We start from the raw sequence: 14451 nt of genomic DNA on the forward strand, positions 1-14451 counted from the left end.
GGTAATTTGATAACTTGTGAATATTTCTATATTCACTATTAATATATCCTCTAATTAAATAGTTTTAATTAATTATGATATTTTAATAGATTTAAACCATATTTAAATAGTTTATAAGTCTAATTTGAAAATATTTCACTAATGATAATCAAAATTCAAAATATTTTAGACATGATAAACATTGACACATTATAAAAATCATATTTTTCATATTCGTTGAACCTAGTTAATGTTTTAAGAAAAACACTTTTGTGATAAACTTTAGAATGAAATGACTTTTATATAATTAATAAATAAATAAATTTTTGTGATAAATTCAAAATTTAGTTAACCACTAATGCCTTTATCCAAAAATATTTTAAAGAATTATGATCAATATATAATAATATTAGTTTTAAATTTTGATAAAAAATGAAAAACTAAAGAGAAATTGAGGGAGAAGGACGACATGGGAGGGTGTGATTGGATAGAAGATGAAATTAAGGTGGGTCTCTCATTTTAAAGTTAAATAAATATTCCTCTTTCATATTTGATGATAGTCATAATTTATTCAATATAAATTTTTGTTATATTTAACTTCTTGAATTTAGAAGATAATAAAGATTTTATTTATTTTTTAAAGGAAAAGGTTAGTATAGTCTTTATACATTTATGGTCATTTTTTGGCCAAAAAATTATGGCAAAAAATATGCATTCTAATTAAATAATTTTATTAATTATTATATTTAAAAAAAATTTTAATTTTGTAAGTCTAATTTCAAAATATTTCAATATTGGTAATCAAAATTCAAAATACTTTAAATATAATAAACACTGACACATTATAAAAATTATATTGTTCATATTTATCAACCCTAGCTAATGTTTTAAAAAAATGTGATAAACTTTAGAGTCGAATGACTTTTATATAATAACAAATTTATTATTGTGATAAGTTCAAAATTAGTTAATCAAAGATGAACTTTTTTAAAAAATAATTTAAAGGATTATGATCAATATATTAATAATCGTTGATGAACTTTTCTAAAAAATATTGTAAATAATTATGATCAATGTAGTAATAAAACTAGTTTTAAATTTTGATTTAAACAAAAAAAGATTAAATTAAAGATTGAAGGAGAAGGATGAAAATGCAATGGAGGAAGTTAGGTGGGTTCCACATAATAAAGTTAATTTAATTTTCTTTCACATTTAATGATAGTAACAACTTATTTCACATAAATTTTAGTTTCATTTAATATTAAAAATTTACTTTTTCTTTATTTAAGTAAAACGTTAGTAAGATCTTTCTGCATTTATGACTATTTTATGGTCAAAAAATTATGGCCACAGCATTCTTATCCAAAAAAAAACTATATATATACACGAATAGTTATCATAAATTACATGCACTGAATTCTCAAGTTTGGCGGTTCCCACAATAATCATGTTGCATTGGCAGAGATAAAACAATAGACATAAAAATGCAATCTTCATAATTAATATTTTATTATTAACAATAGACAACAAACAATGCATCACGGAATTCAGAATTCGTCATATAACTATTACAGACAAAACAGTCAAAAAATTAACTAACTAATAGTAATTATTTTTCTTTTCTGTTTTTGGGTCAAAATGTCCACTTTGGGTCAAAATGCCATAAATACAGTAAATGACATAATACAGTAATTCTGCCAAAACTACATCCTATAAATTTATACAATTTTCAAACCATACCACTACAACCAATTAATTAGTCTATAAAGTTTTGAAAAACATACGTAGTTCAATTTCTTCAGACACATAAATCATAATTTATCAAAAATTTTATTATTCCGATAACTGTCAAATTTCGAACAAATATAATTGGAATTCACAGAATTAGAAGGAACATTAATATTGATGGAAAACCACTAGTTCTTAAACCTCGCTTTGATACCATAGGTAAACTTAACAATCTTATATATAATCCTATCAATCATTCAGGAACGTAGAACTTAATAATTTTCACATAAACAAATTCAGTAAAGAATTACTTACCTGAATTTTTCATAGTTTTAGCGGAAGCACAGTAACCAAGAGTAGAAGTATTTTCACTCTCTTAATCTTACATTTTAAAATAAAATATGATGGAGTTTATTCTAGTTTTGACAGAGAGAGGATCTCTTTTATAATATGGAGAGTAGGCAGTTTTGTTTTCACATCAGTAATTATCCTACTAACAGATTAGTTAGTAGTTTAAATCCTACTAGGTAATTTCTTCATACAGATTTATGATTTAACTTATTCAATTATTATTAAAGCAGCAAATAAATTAATTATGTGAGTCATAGAAATTTACAACACAATCATTAATTGTTGGGCTTGTGATGAAAGTGAATGAAAAATAGAAAAGAAAAATGAAGGAAAAGTGAAAATGTGTACTTACTTGTGGAAAAAGTATTCTCCCACATTGGTGGGACAAATAAAGTTTTTCATGCTTAAATATATAAGCATTCCTTTATGTAGATAGTGAGGCAAGAAAAAGACAAGTCTCGAGTAATCATCACCATTGCTCGACTTCGAATAATGATCGATCGAGAGACTATCTCTTTGGATAAAATTTAAAATTTGAGAATTATGATCCAAATATCTAATCTTAAATTTCTATATTTGCGGACAAACACGAGCATATGCGTACGGATGTATGTCGCAAAGCATCTCACAAAAGGACACGACCTACCTGGCTATTTGCGGACGCAGGTGCTAACTAACAACATGTATGTCGCAACGCACCTTAAAGGGACGCGACCCATTTGACCATCTGCGAACGCAGAGCAACCCTACGCGACCACCTGGTCATTTGCAGACAGAGGTGCTAGCTAACAACATGTATGTCGCAACGCACCTCAAAGGGACACATGTATGTCGCAACGCACCTCAAAGGGACGCGACCCACCTGGCCATCTGCGGACGCAGGTGCTAGCTAACAACTCTTTATGTCTATAAATACCTAATTTCTCCTCAATTCAAAAAACTCAAGTGTGATTTACAAATCGTTGAGTGAGTTTGCAGCTCGACAAATTTGAGGTATCACTATTTGCTAAAGTGAATTATTTAATCATAGCAGGATATTTTATCATAGAAAGAATAAATTTCTTAAGGACACATCATAAATTCGGTGAACTTAATTCTTTCATTTCTTCATCTCGTTCTTGATGGTTTTTCTATTTTCCAGAAAATAATTTGAACTTCATTTTGATAATTCATAAGTTGTTCGAACTTGTACTTGAAATTCTTATTATTAATAAAAAAATTTATACTCAAAAAATAACATTATCAATATTTTAGCTATTACTATCATCCAATTTAAATTAATATTAATAATCGTCATCAACTGTCATCGAATGATCACTCGCTACTACCCATAATAAACGGTAACCACCATTAGCTAACACCATCATCAATCATCAACCCCCCAACCCACCCACCCACCCACCCACCCACCATCAATACACACATGACACAACCATCACCATTATTCAATATTCAGATGTATAATATTTAGATTTAGACATCCTTTTCTTAACATACATATTAATAATCAAATATTGATCATATCCAAATGTCTTAATCTTAAAAAAAAAAGAAAAAAAAGCGAGACTTGAAATACTAAGTCATGCGTAATTACTTCTAATTACCCTACTAGTAACTGTACGTACACCGTTATTAATAGTCAAATGTATATATATTCATATACATATTAGTTTTTTTTTTTTTTTTTGGTTAAGATATTCATATTAGTTGAAAAAGAAAAGAAAGTCACGTATCCTAATACTTACATATAGTATCTTAAGCCACCATTCTTTTAGATCCTCCGAGGTGCATGACTTAGCAAAGTATAGGAGTTTCTTGAAATTGCTCTTCCAATATATATATATTTAGTAACACTACTTTTTAGCAAGTAAATTAAAGTCCTTTTTCAATGGTGTTTTTTTGTTTTCTGGTGGATCGAAAGAGAATAATGAAAAAGCGTAAACCAGTAGCTGGTTCGTGTTCGAGATGCAACTGCAGTGCCCACGTAGCTGATATGTGTACTCTCACCAGATTTTGTCATATCCCTTTTTATTGGAAATCTTGGAAGGCTATTGTTTGTTGTTTCTGTGGTGCAATTCTCAAGTCTTACACAACATAATTAATTATCAATCAATCGCTTTTCTCTCCTCTTTCTATTTTAATTATATATTCATGCTGTATATTATATATGCTACCTAGTCGATCTGCATTAGAATTCCAACTTCAATTTTAATTAGTATATATATATATATATATATATATATATATATGTATATTAAAAGTGTGAAAGACTATTTGAACTTTTTGCCCTTCATTGAAAGTCTTTGTTTTAGACAAAATCATTTTTTCATTATTTTTTTCTAATATTTAAGAGTTGAAATTAATTAAATATATTTATAGTAATAGTAAAATTTTTTCTTATTAGAAGTCATCAAAATTAATGACAATTAATACATTTTTCATTAGCTTAAGAAATTTAAATCAACTAAAATTAATTTTAAGAAGATTTAAAAAATTTAGAAATATATATAAACGTGTTGGAATAATTTTTTTTAAAAAAAGTATCAAATTTTTAAAAGTTTTAAGTTCGTAATAAAAATGTAATCAATAGTTTTGTAAAGATTTAACTTTAAAAATAATAAAAAGTTTTAAATATAGAGAAAAAGAAAAAAAAAATAATCATACCACAAATATAGTTCAAATTGATACGTTTCTGTTAGCCTCTGACAAAGCCTCTGACAGCAAAGTTATAGTTGGAAATATTCTTTTCTTGTGCTTCTTTTTATATTTATTTTTATTATTATTTAAATTTATTACTATATTGTATTGATTCAAACCTAACTTGTACAATTATAGTGGGTAAGTTCGCGATTGTATTTATATAGTATCGTTAAAATTTTTGTCGTATCATAATGAAAATTATTGTAAATTACAATAATTAATGATTTAAGATATTTAAAGAACGTAAAAAATGTTAACTCTCAAAATTCTATCAACCATATAAATTAAGACATAGGAATATTATTTAAAAATAACGAAAAAATATCACAAAGCAAAATAGTTAATAGCTTAAAATATTATTGACATATAAAATTTGATTAATTCTCCATGTTCTATCACAATCACATAAATTAGGAGAGGAGTACACATATTATTTGAAAATAGTAGAAAGTACTATAAATTACAATAATTAACAACTCAAAATATATAAAATTATACGTAAAAGATTTGATTGACTCTCTAAACTTCATCAGTGTCACATAAATTTAGACATATATTATCTGAAAATTAAGTAAATATACTATAAATTGCACTAATTAACAACTTAAAAAGTTTAAAGATGATACAAACATCTACAAATTATATAGAAAATTTGATTGATTCTCTAAATTACATCAGTGTCATATAAATTCAAACAATGAAAGTAACATGTTTGTCTAAAAATTATATAAAATGCATTGTATATCATTAAAAGCTTAAAATATTTAAAGATCTTACAAAAAAATTAATTGACTATTTAAAATTTATTTATATTATATAAATTGAGATAAAAGAGTAACATATGTTGGGGCCGGTGCTTGTGTCTAGTTTTGCATTATGAGTACCGAGTTCTTCTTAATAGTGAAAATTATATATGAACTGTTGAATTCTCTTCATAGTTCATACAAGAGAAGCTTTAAGTTTAATACAACGTTTAAGGGTTCATTATCACCCACTTCTGGTTAATTCATGTGGTGTAATTCATTGAATGCGTTGAATAAATACTTGAGCTCACAAAAATATTCTAATTCTCTATTAAGTGAAGGGTGCAGCAGTTGCAATGTTGCATGCGTGAAAATCCATTTATTGGGGATTGTGACTCATTCATCTTTTCAATTTATTTTAATTCTCAGGTCCTTTTTAATATTATTATTGAAAATTTTTTGTTGACGACTTAATAAGGGAGGTTCACAAAGCGTGGTGCATGCAAAAAAGAAACTTGGACAGAGTTTAATTAAAGTTCCACACTTGAGAGTTGAATGATTTGGTTGGAAAAACTAACCAAAATAGTTTCTGGTAAGATGGTTTGGATTCCTCCATCCTTAATCAAAGATTTTAAATTTGAACTCTTAGGCACAATGGAAAAAACCTTATTGGAAGCGACGCCCACAAAATGAATTTTGTAATGCTCAAGTCCGAATTTAGTAGATCCTAATAAAGATACGTCCATCCTATAAAAAAAAAAAAGAATTGCTCCCATAAATCTCAAGATACAGATATCCTAAAAACAAATGATTTGATCGATGAGTTCTTGAAAGAAAAATTAAATCGGCTTTGAATTACAGTGTTAAGTAATTTTTACACAATTAAAAAGTAAACTAAACTAAATGCATAATATATAAGTGTATGTATGAGTGTGCACACATGGAAAAAAAAAAGAACAAGGAAAGTTTAGAAGAACGTAACATAGTACCCAGAGATATTTAGTTTGTATTTCATTATTAAAATTTTGTTTTTTCATCATTATTTAAGTAGTGTTGGGGTTATACACCAAATACACACGTGATTCTCTGTACAAAAGTGTATGCACATTTCAACTTTGGAAAAACTCCCAGAGGTTCAAAAAGAGATGGAGTTTATAGCCAATCTTTGCCTCTCAAAAAACATGTTTTTCCAAAACTTCTATGTGATGATGGACGTAATATTAATATGATTAATAGTTAAGATTAACTATTTACAATTTCAAATTGAATTTATTTTCGTAAATTAATTAACTAAAATATACGCCTCTGCGGTAAACAAAAAAGGTCTATATAATATTTGAGCTTGAAGTCACAAGGATGCTTTAAAAATTATGTCATCAGCTAATATATTATGTACAAAAACAATAAAAATATAGTAAAAGAACGTATAAACAAGTAGAAATTTCTTCTCAGATTTTAACATAAAAGATCCATTTGTGTGTGTGATAAATCCAGGACACTTTTTAACTTTCTTTTTAAAAAAAGTAGTCATGTCAAAATTAATATCATGCAGCCAAAAAAAAAAGTCGATATTAATAAATAACCATTGTATATTTGAGCAAGTCGTGAATTTGTTACGGGGTCTGAATCAAAGAAGAGTCAATGTTCAAACTATGGTGCCAAAAAAAAAAGGGCTAGAGTTTAATTGAAGTTTCCGTTCCATTTTACTTGTCTCAAATTGAGATGATACAACAATTAAGGAAAATAATAAATAACATGACTAGTTTACCAAAGTATTTCTATTAAATGATGTTTACATTTTAAGAAAAAGTAATTAATGCAAAGGGTAAAACATAGAAAGAAAAGTTTGTCTTATCTTGATAAGTAAAATGGAACAAATAAAATGGGACATTAACTTAGCCAATTTGGGAAGGATAAAATGGGAAGGGAGAGTATATTATATAAGGATTGAAAGAGAGAGTTTGAACAGTAGTTGTGGAAAGAACATGGGTGAATGTGCCTCACAAGTCCCAACCAATATAGGGGAAGTAGAAACTCATCTATTTCTCTTGCATGTGCTCTACTTAAATGCAAAACTTCAATACTTGCAGCTTGCTTGGAAGGTTGACGACCTATCATATTGTGTTTTTAAACAGGATCAAAAATAGGTTTGAATTATTTGAAATGGATTAAAAATATTCTTTATTTATTTTTTGGCTAAAAAATATTTTTTTGTTTATTTTTTTAGCTCAAAAATATTTCTTTATTAATTTTTTGGCTCAAAATACCCTTATTTCTAACGAAATGTCACCAAACACGCCATGTAAATAAAAAAAGTCACTTGATCAGTCCACGTCAACATACACAAATGAAAAATCACTCATTTAATACATCTAACTATCAACCCATTTTTTTAATTTAAAAGACTCAATTCCATTCATATTACGATCCAAGAATGAAAAAAATTGAAGAATTTGATTGCTTATTTTTCATGTGATGGGTTCAGATATTTTGAATTGATCAAGGCGAAAGATGGGGAAACAATTAGGTTCTTAAATTGTTGATCCGAACGAATCGAATTTTAATCGGGTCGATCCTAAACAATTGGATCCTCAAATAGTTGACCCGATTTCCAAGAGCTGAAATTGCTACTAGATGTCCTATCTGAATTTGTCTAATGAGGAACCTGATTATAGTGAGAGAAATGATAATTCAGAGATGAAATTAAAATTTGGAGAGTGAAAGTTTAGTGGTAATGTAGGACATTTAGTGGTAATGTAGGACAACCACAAGTTGATGAGGTCAAGAATTGCTCGAGTGAGTCTCATAATTTTGAAAATGTAAATTGAAGAATTGAATTTTGCCTCTTGGTTTGGATTTTTTGAATATGGATCGGATTAAATTTTTAAATAGATTAAAATGGGTTGATTGTTAGGTGGATTTAATGGAGTGACTTTCCACGTGTATGCTAACGTGGACTGATTAAGTGTTTTTTTTTATCTACGTGGTGTGTTAAGTGTCATTCTGTTAGAGAGAAGGATATTTTTTAGCCAAAAATTAACGGAAGGATATTTTTGAGTCAAAAAATTAAAGAGGGGGTATTTTTGAGCCAAAAAAATAAATAGAAGGATATTTTTGAACCAAAAATAAAAGAATGGTATTTTTGATCCATTTCAAATAGTTAAGGGATATTTTTAACCCTTTTCCCTTTTAAGTACAATGCCTATTTTGACTGTCATCTAAATTTAATCATATCACATAATCAGATTCATTATTATGTAACAATGAATAAATCTCATTTTGTGTAATGACTTGTTTTCATGTGATCATACAGGTGCTTTTTTTTTTTTTTTTTTTTTTGGTTTATTATCTAATAATCATATCGATCGTACTTATGATAGCTCTAAATTGTACCCTACTTTTCATGTACGTATCTTTTTCAAATTGTTTGTTCCTGACATTATGAAAGACAGAAGTGACACAACCAATCCAAACATTTCATCAAAATAATAGTACAGTACATATAATACAATACGTTATGAAACAGTATATGTAACAACCATCTAAACAAGGTGTAACACCTTATATTTTGAACGTCAAATTTTAAAACTAAATAACTTGAAAAAACTTCCAGCACCTCTATTAAAACAAAAAAAGGTTAACAAGAGACATAACATAGTGCCACACCTCTGGTGCATTTGGCTCACTAGGACATATTGAACTCACAATAAGAAATTCAACTTTGAATGTGTGCGCACACGCAGTTTCGCATAATTCGTTATGCATCTCCTCAACATACTCATGGGGACAGTTATGAAATGGATTAACACTTCAACAAAAGAGAGAACTCATAGTTGATTGCTCGATCAACATTTCATGACAACTCGAAGTTTAAAGCAAGAATGGAATAGATAGGGTACGACAAATTACATCCCAATATCGGCTTGAACAAGGCCACTAAACCCTAGCAACTTACTACTCCATTGCATGTGAATAGAGACAACGCAATGTCCGCATGATCATTTCTGCAAAGAGATTAAAGTAAATCAGATCAGGTATATAGAGAAAGATCAAATTTCAATTGCTTGAGAAGAATGATGTAAGATTTGCTTGATTAGATTAGCTCTAGATTCTATCAGTTCAAATAATGGCATCATATCAGGCAATCAACTGGTTTAAGTTATGGGTGCGTTGATAGGGAGGAAATTCGTTTTCGATTTTCCATGTTTCGTTGGTTGAAATGTCTTGGAATCTTTTTTTTTGGAAACCAAGTTCCTTCAAAAGAAGGAAATGACCACCCTAGTGAAAGTAGGGAAAACAAGTTCCATGTATTCCATTGATTGTCTTCTCCCAACCCCCACCGTCACTTACCAATTTCTAACCCGTTGTCATTGTTTCAAATCCAAACATGGAACTAAGGGTGTCCGATTCTACAACGCACATGGGGAAGATTAAATGTATGTTGACATAATTGATTTGTTAGTAAGATACACACTCCCCGTACCAATACTTCCACCCCACCGCCCTATCCCAACACGCACTTCATACTGTTTGCTTAGATTATATATAAATGCTCCCGCTCCCAGAACAATATAGTTTACTTATTTACCAAGAAAATATTTTCTATGAAAGACAATTTCCTACGTACCAAACAAATCCTATATGGTAAATACTTGTCCAAATTTCAGTCAGCTAAATGCTAGAAAATATTTAAATACATTTGAAAACCTAGCATATTCTACAGCCATTTGCACAAAATTGGACTCACTATACGAACATAGAAAATAAATAACCCATTTGCTTCAACCAAAGTGTTAGAACAATATTAATAGCTACAAAATACTCCAATACAAGAATAACAGAAGAAATGTACCTCTTCCTTCTTCTCTTTCTTTCCTCCTGTGAAGAGCTTATAACCTCCATAGAAGGCCAAACCCGAACTAGTAAGAGAGACAATCACAAACTGCAAAAGATGTAAGTTCCTAATCAAACTTACAAGTTTATGAGTTACGTGTTCGTGTGTTTTTATAAGTAGACACTCGGTCAAATTCTGATCCCAAGTAACATCGACAAGAATATAAAGAGTAATGCAATTGTTAATAGAACTTTATTGAAGGGAAGAAAGGCTAAGGTTTACAATATAATCTGAAAAGCATAAAACTGACTAAAGCAAGAGTAGGCTATATATACATAGCCAATAACCTAAAGGTCCATAAACTAAAGGCCCAATAACATATGGGCTAACATCCCCCCTCAAACTCACAATGCAACAGCAATAAGCATTGAGAGTTTGTCACACAAAAAACGAAATCGAGATGCCGACTGAGCCTTCGTAAAAAGGTCAGCAATCTGCAAAGACGATGGAACAAAAGGAAGCGATATGGTCCCGAGCTGTAAATGATGACGGGTGAAGTGACAATCAATCTCAATGTGCTTCGTACGCTCATGGAAGACAGAATTCTTTGCAATTTGTACCGCACTTTTGTTATCACAATGCAGGGGAGTAGGCATAGAAATGTGAACCCCCATATCTGCAAGAAGCCAACGTAACCAAATAATCTCACATGTAGTCACAGCCATAGCACGATACTCAGCCTCCGTGGAAGATCTAGAGACAACATCTTGTTTCTTGCTCTTCCACGAGATTAAAGAGTCTCCAAGAAACACACAAAAACCAGTGGTGGATTTACGATCATTGCGATCTCCATCCCAATCAGCATCACTATAGGCTCGCAACTCGAGAGATGACGTCGAGGGAAACAAGAGATTCTGAAACTGAGTGCCACGAAGATACCTTAGAATACGAAGTACAGCTCCCCAGTGCACAGAAGTAGGAGCAGTAACAAACTGGCTAACAACATGAACTGCATGTGCTATATCTGGACGAGTAACCGTAAGGTAAACCAAACTACCCACAATAGTCCGATAAAGACTCGGATCTGATAATGGAACACCATCACTAGGAGAGTAACGTGCATTGATTTCAAGGGGAGTATCTACAGTCCTGTTGTCAGAAAGACGCGCCCGTGTAAACAAGTCAGATATATACTTAGTCTGAGAAAGAAGATACCCTTTCTTAGACTGAGCCACCTCAATACCCAGAAAATAACGCAGCAAGCCCAAGTCCTTCATTGCAAATCGATGAGCCAAATCATGCTTCAATAACTCAATACCACTATGATCATCACCAGTAATAATCATATCATCTACATATAAGGACAATAGAATTCGCCCTGCACTTGTACATCTAACAAACAATGCTGAATCATGGTTACTCGGGACAAATCCAAGGGAAGTAATAACAGTGGAGAATTTCTCAAACCAAGCACGAGGGGCTTGTTTGAGACCATATAAAGCTTTTCGAAGTCGACAAACTTCACCTGGCTGGTGGTCAATACCTGGGGGAGGAGTCATATAAACTTCCGCGTGGAGATCACCATTCAAAAAAGCATTCTTGACATCCATCTGAAATATCTTCCACTGTCGAACGGATGCAACAGCAATCATAGTGCGAACAGTCTTCATCTTTGCTACGGGGGAAAAAGTCTCCTCATAATCCATACCATATTGTTGTGAATACCCTTTTGCCACAAGTCTTGCCTTGTATCGCTCAACAGACCCATCAGATTTTGTTTTTATCTTATACACCCATCGACAACCAATCGCATGCTTACCAGGTGGGAGAGTAACCAAATCCCATGTATGTGTATGATGAAGAGCAGCAAGTTCCTCAGCCATAGCATTCTGCCAAAGAGGATCAGACACAGCCTCTCTATACGACTCAGGTTCAGACAAATGATGTATGTTTGCAATAAAGGAAGCAAATGAGGCTGAATATGTAGAATAGTAAAAATCTGGCAGTTTGGTGGACTTACAAGGTCGAGTAGACCTCCTCAGAGGTGGTGGGTCTCCAGTCTCAACAGTCGAAGGAGCAGACTCAGGCACAGGCGAGGCTGAAGCACTATCAGGTGGCACACCAGATGGCATGGATGAATCCGGAACTGGAACCTCTATGTCAATCCCAAAGGGATCAATAAGCCGAATATCTGACTTTGTCACATCATGGGTTTTAGCTGGAATGGAATAAAAAGGAATATGTTCCAAAAAAGTGACATGTCGTGAAACATATAATTTCTGACTTACAGGATCATAGCAACGATATCCTTTTTGTCCAATACCATACCCCAAAAACACACATATAGCTGATTTTGACCCTAATTTATTTCGTTCAACATGAGGACGAAGAACAAAGCAAGTACATCCAAAAACTCGTAATGCAGAATAATTCGGCGGGTGACCATATAGTTTCTCAAACGGAGATATTCCTGAAGTCAATGCAGTAGGAATACGATTAATCACATATACAGCAGTTAGAACTGCTTCTCCCCAAAAAATACTAGGAACCTCTGCAGACAAAAGTAAAGAGCGTGCTGTCTCAACAATATGACGATGTTTTCTTTCGGCCAGACCGTTCTGCTCAGGAGTGTCGGTACAAGATGACTGGTGTATGGTACCATCAGAGGCAAGTAACTGAGTGAAGTCATTAGAAGTATATTCACCCCCTAAGTCACACCTGAAACACTTTATCACAGCCGAATGTTGTGTTTTAACAAGGGCTCTAAAGTTGTTGTAAATGCCAAAGAAATCAGATCTGCGTTTCATAAGATACACCCAGGTATAACGAGTATAGTCATCTATAAACGAAACATAATAGGTCGATCCACCCTTAGTGGATACTGGCGCTGGTCCCCATACATCAGAATGAATAATATCAAAAGGAGCAACAGAATAAGACACACTTTTATTAAACGGTAAGGCAGAAAATTTTGCCAGTTTACAAATATCACTAGTGTTCACATGACCCAAAGCACCACTAGAGACCAAAAAACGTAAACGTGAAACTGACACATGTCCTAATCTGGAATGCCAAAGATAAAACTGAGAAGACAAAGGACTCAAACGAAAAGAAGATAAATCTATGCTAGAGGCAGCAACTACAGACACTTTGAGATTCTCCAAGACATAGAGTTCCCCCAACCTACGGCCGGTCCCAATCACCCTCTGAGTGTGTTGGTCCTGTATAACACAAACAGAATCAGAAAAAAACACCCAATTACCAGCCTTACACAACTGACTGATCGAAACAAGATTTAAAGCAAGTTTGGGAATGTAATAAACATCAGAGAGGACAATGTGAGGGGTAGTAACAGAACCAACACCCTCGACTGACATAGGTACAGCACTCGCGGACATAACAGAGATTGGTGAAATGGGTGACAAAGAACCAAACGATGACAAATGAGGGGACATGTGATGAGACGCACCAGAATCCAATATCCACAAGGAGGAAGGAATACCTGAGGTACTAGAAGAAACTGAACCCGAATGAGACATAGATGCTGACATGGCCGTAGGATTAGAAACGAAGAACTGTCTGAACTGTTCGAAAACCTGGGGATCCAACGCAGAAGGTGGCATAGTGCTAACAGACTCAACATCTACAGATGGTGCAGCAGCAGCGAACTGTGGAGGACGAGATGACCACGGAGGAGCACCAGATGGGCGTGACGGATACTTTTGCTGCCCATATTTCTGTTGCTGCCCAGATTGAGGCTGTTTGACCTTGTTAAGTAACAACGGACACTGAGCCTTCCAATGATTTTTTTGTTTGCAGAATGCACACTCATCAAATGCAACTTTAGGAGATTGTCGAGTCTGAGTACGTGGTGGCCTAGACTGATCAGTTGAAGCAGCAAACACGACAGGAGTAGTAGTTACTTTAGACCCTTTATCCACTTGAGACTTGATACGAGTCTCCTCTGTAATCAGTTCATGAACCACAGAATCAACAGTAGGGAGGGGAGATCGATGAAGGATTGTTCCACGTAGGCCCTCAAAGTCAGAACGTAGTGCCATCAAAAACTGAACCAAGCGTTGCTCTTCCCGTCTAGCAATGTACGGCCCAAAACCT

General features: G+C 32.4%; 2 protein-coding genes across 2 annotated transcripts; one reads left to right on the forward strand and one right to left on the reverse strand.

The window, feature by feature from the left end:
- The first annotated feature begins 3854 nt into the window (after window positions 1–3854).
- LOC107865391 lies at window positions 3855–4190 on the forward strand. The gene has a single exon (XM_016711663.2). It carries the CDS (start codon window positions 3947–3949, stop codon window positions 4154–4156), a length of 210 nt encoding a protein of 69 aa, XP_016567149.2. The 5' UTR covers window positions 3855–3946; the 3' UTR covers window positions 4157–4190.
- Window positions 4191–9499: 5309 nt separating this feature from the next.
- On the reverse strand, window positions 9500–11936 carry LOC107863786 (uncharacterized mitochondrial protein AtMg00810-like; the record flags this gene model as incomplete). Its single annotated transcript, XM_047408321.1, has 3 exons — window positions 9500–9505; window positions 10354–10443; window positions 10908–11936. Coding segments are annotated over 3 exons (1125 nt in total), but the record flags the coding sequence as incomplete, so codon positions are not given.
- Between the last annotated feature and the right edge of the window lie 2515 nt (window positions 11937–14451).

This window comes from Capsicum annuum, chromosome 3 (assembly GCF_002878395.1).
Source record: "Capsicum annuum cultivar UCD-10X-F1 chromosome 3, UCD10Xv1.1, whole genome shotgun sequence".
In the NCBI taxonomy this organism is placed as follows: Eukaryota; Viridiplantae; Streptophyta; class Magnoliopsida; order Solanales; family Solanaceae; genus Capsicum; species Capsicum annuum.